The sequence below is a fragment of the Propithecus coquereli genome, unplaced genomic scaffold, assembly GCF_000956105.1.
Source record: "Propithecus coquereli isolate 6110/MARCELLA unplaced genomic scaffold, Pcoq_1.0 Scaffold150, whole genome shotgun sequence".
In the NCBI taxonomy this organism is placed as follows: domain Eukaryota; kingdom Metazoa; phylum Chordata; class Mammalia; order Primates; family Indriidae; genus Propithecus; species Propithecus coquereli.
The window spans coordinates 6,415,012-6,420,199 of NW_012139414.1; the positions used below are offsets into that span (position 1 = coordinate 6,415,012).

At 35.3% G+C, this 5,188-nt stretch overlaps 1 protein-coding gene across 1 annotated transcript in view; it reads right to left on the reverse strand.

The window, feature by feature from the left end:
• LOC105806992 (S-adenosyl-L-methionine-dependent tRNA 4-demethylwyosine synthase-like) overlaps positions 1 to 5,188 on the reverse strand; it is a 183,935-nt gene that overhangs the window by 34,233 nt on the left and 144,514 nt on the right. The window contains exons 13-15 of the mRNA XM_012640242.1: positions 3,273 to 3,291; positions 1,180 to 1,299; positions 667 to 777 (exon numbers count right to left, since the gene is read on the reverse strand). Coding sequence (XP_012495696.1) covers positions 667 to 777; positions 1,180 to 1,299; positions 3,273 to 3,291 — 250 coding nt within the window. The remainder of the gene's footprint in view (positions 1 to 666; positions 778 to 1,179; positions 1,300 to 3,272; positions 3,292 to 5,188) is intronic.

A 5,188-nucleotide genomic window follows, 5' to 3' on the forward strand; every position in this document is an offset into this window, starting at 1 on the left:
AACTGATAGATCAAAAGAAATTTAAGAGAGAAATAATTCAATTATGATGTATAGACCTTATTTGGATCCTGATTTTAAAATACTGTTTAAATAAAAAGAAATAATCAGTAAAATCTGAAGCCTCTATGCTCCAATTAAAATGTTTTAGTTAAAATTTTTAGGTGTGAGCCTGGTACTCTGAGTGTTTAAAAAGAGTACTTACCGTTTAGGGCTGTATGCAGAAATAGTATGGGTGAAAGATATAATTTGGGGGGTTTGCTTGAAAATAATCTGGGTTAAGAGCAGAGAAAATCAGCAGGGTATGGTTGAAACAAGACTGGTCAGGAGTTAGACCAGTCTCTCTGCTTCTATATTTGAAATTTTCAATAATAAAGGTTTATTTAAAAGCCAACCAGTTACTCACTACAACACTATTTCATTTCTCAGCACATTAATGTCACTATATAGTTTTTAATTACTCATTCTGTGTTGATTGTCTACCGCCCACTAAAATATTAGCTGTATAAGAGAAAGAGCTTAGTCTTCTTTACTGCTATTACCCTCGTGCCTAGCACACTGTCTTGATGAATGTTGCTAAATGAAAAAATAAATAAAACTCCTGGGACTTCCTTTAGAGTTCAAAAAGATTTTGATTCTACCATGGCCAATGAAGCCAGCAGGGCTTACCTTCACTTCAATGAAGTCAGGATTTCCCAGGGATACGAGCTGAGCGTACGCCTGGAGTTCATCTACGTTCCATGCTTTCACGAGCGTCAGTCTATAGACGGTACGTTGTTGCTAAAACAAATGAAAAGCCAACTTTGTTGTTATCTTGGTGGAAGCCACATATTAATCTAGGAGATTGTCAAATTTCTTCACCCCATAGAGAACCCAAGTCCGGTGATACCCAGCATAAATTTTTGTAAATTGAAGCTATATTTTGGGGAAAGATGAAAAAAATCTAAACAATGCAATAAGATTTGCATGTGCCTTATGGAAGGCACATGAGATAGTTTGACAGATTTCTTTTCCTTCCCTCACAATATCTAAAGGTTTCTTGACACAGACACATTGAATTAGATTCAGTAAGGAATGGTAAATTGATCGAATAGTTTAAGGCTATGGAAAATTAATTCAAATAACCTTTAGGCTTTTGAGTAATAATCACTCAAATTGTTAATGGCAAGAATTGTTAATTACCCTTGTCCTCTTTTCAGCGTTCTCATTATTTAATGATCTCTTGGCATTTCTTGCTGGCAGAAAAGGCACAGGTATGGACTTGGTATTGTTTACCATATAACCAGAAAAGGTACTGGCTTTCTGAAAAGCAATTAAGCAGTAAGGCATTAAAGCCTTTAGAAAGCTTATATGCTTTGACTTTGTAGTTCCATTCTAGGACCCAATATAAGTGATTACAAATTCAAAGACATTAAAAAAAATCTCAGAGCAACACTGGTAATGATACCTTAAAATCTGAAGTAAGGCCTTCCTGTTAAGTAGGGGCAGGACCTGTGACTTTCCTTTAAGCAACAGAATATGGCAAAGGTGATGGGCTGTATGTGATTATGTACACATGATTACATGCATCTGTAGCAAGTGCCCAAGTAATAATACCTATGCTTCTAAACCTGAAGCCAGATTTTAAGTAGCAAGGATCAAAATATTTGAGAGGAAAAAAAGTAAAGTGAGAGATGTACAAAATGATACCAATCTCTTTTTTCTATGTGTGAAAACTTCTATCATTAATAAAAAAGAAACACTTGAAATCTTTAATGAAGAAAACTAAGAGATCTTTAATGAAGAGTATTAGGCCGCCATACCAGAAATTGGTATTTTCCAAGCATATTTACTCATATATACTCAAAAGTTCCTCTTAAAAAGCAGTACATAATGCAAGACAGAAATCTTCCAGATTCCCTTGACATAGTTAGAATTCTTCCAATGCCAAAACCTAACAAAAATAGTAGAAAACTGCAGATCAATCTCACTTGTACATATATATGCAAAAATCTTAAAGAAATCTTAGCAAGTAAAATTCAGCACTAAAATTCAGCAGTTAAAAATTTTAGGAATGCAAAGATGATTCTATATTACTATATAGTAATAGAATTCATCACATTAATAGTTCAACACAGAAAAATCATGCAATCATATTCATAGATACCCAAAAGCATTTGATATAGTTTAAAAGCCATCTCTGATTTTAAAACAAAATAAGCAAATCAAAAACCATTTGGTAAATTCAAGAATTAAAAAACACATCTTTAATGTAAATAAAAAAAAAACCCACTCTACAATCAAGAGTAAATGTCATTCTTAGTTAAAAAAAAAAAAATAGAGGCCTTCCCATTTAGTCATACTAACAGAAGAACATCCACTGTTATTTTTAAAGCACCTTCCTGAAAATTATAACCAAAGCAGTAAGGCCAGGACAGGAACTAGTGGAGAATATACAAAAAATAATTAATTGTAAAGAACATAACTGGCTTCTTGGAAAGCTAAGAGAATCAGCTAAAAAAATAGATCAGGGAAAAGTGGCCAGGTGCCAAATAAAAATATAAAAATGAACAGTTTTCCTAGCATGGAGTAGCGAGTTAAAGGTGGACTCTGGGGCCAGATTGAATCCCACACCATGTAGTAGGAATCTTTACCTCTCTGTTTTCACTTCCTACTTGTGTAAAATGGGGGTTGTACATAGGATGAAAAGTGTTAATCCACGTAGCACTTAGAACTAAGCCTGGCAGCAGCATGTCATACCACGTGTTAGCTGTTACATGGCAGCAATGACCAATTACAAAATTCAAGGCAAAGAATATTCTACTTATAATGATAAAATATAACTATAAAATACCTAGTATGTAATTCATGAAATAACATGCAGAACAGTTGAATAAAATAAACTTTTATAAGAGACCTAAATAAAAACTCATCTATATGGAGAGCCATAATGGATTTATAAAAACAACATAATTCCAATGGGAGTTTACAATTTCTCTGAACAAATAAATTGGCAATGATACCAATAATAAAAACAATAGCAGGAGTTAGCAATTAGTCAGCATTTACTATGTGCCAGCTGTTGTTATAAAGTGCTTTCTATCTTGGCAAAGATTCCAGTATTACTCTAATCTTCACACCAAATCTTCCAAACAGATTGGATTATTATCTGAACTTTACAGACATGAAGTTGAGGCCCACAGCTGTTAAGTAAATTGCCCAAAGTTACACAGCTGGAAAGCAGCAAAGCTGGGATGTGAACCCGAGCAGCAGGAATCCAGAGCAGCCTCTCTCACCTCACTAAGGCTTTTAAAACTGTGAGATAAAACACACAAAGAGAAATGTACACAAAACTTAAATGTATAGCTCAAGGGATCATCATAAAATGTCCATCACACAGAGGTCCTCCTGTTCCTCCCAGTCACTATCTACTCTCTTCACCCTAAGAGTATATAATGTCCTGACTTTAACATTTTCGTTTAGTTTTTGCCTGTTTTAAATTTATGTAAGTGGAATTGTATATTCTTTTGTCTGGCTTCTATCACTTAACACTGTGTTTATAAAATTCATCCATGTTGCTGCATGTTGAGGTGCATTCCTTTTCTTTGTTATCTAGTATTTCATTGCATGAATATACAAGTTATTCAGCCATTCCCTGTTGGCATGCATTTTGATTATTTCCAGATTTTAGCTAGTATAAAACAATGCCGTTATCACTTATAAAACCACATTTTAGTTTTGTCTATTTAAGGAAATTATATAAAATCCTATTGTGACATATATTGTTTTGTATTTGGCTTCTTTCAATGAATTTGATGTTTGCGAGATTCATTCATGCTCTTCTATGTAGGTGTAGGAGCTCCAGTGGCGCAATTGGTTAGCACACGATACTTACATGTAGTCGTAGATACAGTTTTATGAACATTTTCCATTGTATAAATATACTGCTAGTGAAGGATGTTTGGGATTCCCCCCCACACACACTTTGGGTCTCTTAAAAAATAACATTGCAGGCTGGGCTCAGTGGCTAACACCTGTAATCCAAACACTTCTGGAGGCCAAGGCAGGAGAATCACTTAAGGCCAGGAGTTCGAGACCAGGCTGGGAAACAGCAAGGCCATCTCTACAAAAAATTAAGAAATTAGTCGGGTGTGATGGTAAGTGCCTGTACTCACAGCCACTTAGAAGGCTCAGATGGGAGGATCGCTTGAGCCCAGGAAATCTAGGCTGCAGTGAGCTACAATAGTGCTACTACACTCCAGCCTGGGCAACAGAGTGAGTGAAACACCATCTCAAAAACAAACAAACACCCAAAAAACCCACTGCTATGAGTATGTACCTGTCTCTTGATGCATAAGTGTACACACATTTTCTAGGATCTACCTAAATATGGAAATGCCTGGTCATAGGCTATGTTTACATTCAACTTTAGCAGATATTGCCAAACTGATTTCCAAAGTCATTCTGCCACACTTCTATCTGCATTGCAACAGGGTTGTTTCTCATCTTTAACAACACTTGGTGTGGCTAGTCTTATCTTTGCTGGATAGAAGAGCTCTGTTATAAATGTATTAGGAATATTTTTATCCACTTTATGGCTTTCTTTTTCACCATGTCTTCTGACCAGCAAAAATTCCTAATTTTAGTACATTCCACTTTATCATTCTTTTGTTTCTTTATTAGTGCTTCTGGTGTCTTTTTAAAGAATCTTTCCATACATCAAGACTATGAAGATAATCTCTTATATTCTTTTCTAGAAGCTTTATTGTTTTGTCATTCACCTTTGTGCCTAAAATCTACCAAAGGTGGTTTTTGTGTATGGTGTTAAGAGGTTAAATTTATTTTCCATATGGATATTCCATTGCAATAAATACGATAAAATCAGTGTCTATGCATGTGAGGGTCTACTTCTGGTTTTTCTTTCCTATTCTGTTCCATTGATCAAATTGTTTATCCTTACCCCAATACCACACACTGTTTTAACTACCACTGCTTTATAGTAAGAACTGATGTCTAGTAGAGATGGTGGTTCTCAACTGGGTCAATTTTGCACCACAGCAGGGGACATTTGGCAACATCTTGAAAAAATGTTTTGCTTTTCACAAATGGGCCAGGTGCTACTGACATCTAGTGGGTAGAAGCCAGGGCTGCTGCTGAATATTGTACAATACATAGGACAGAATCCTTCACCTTTTCCCTACAAAGAATTATC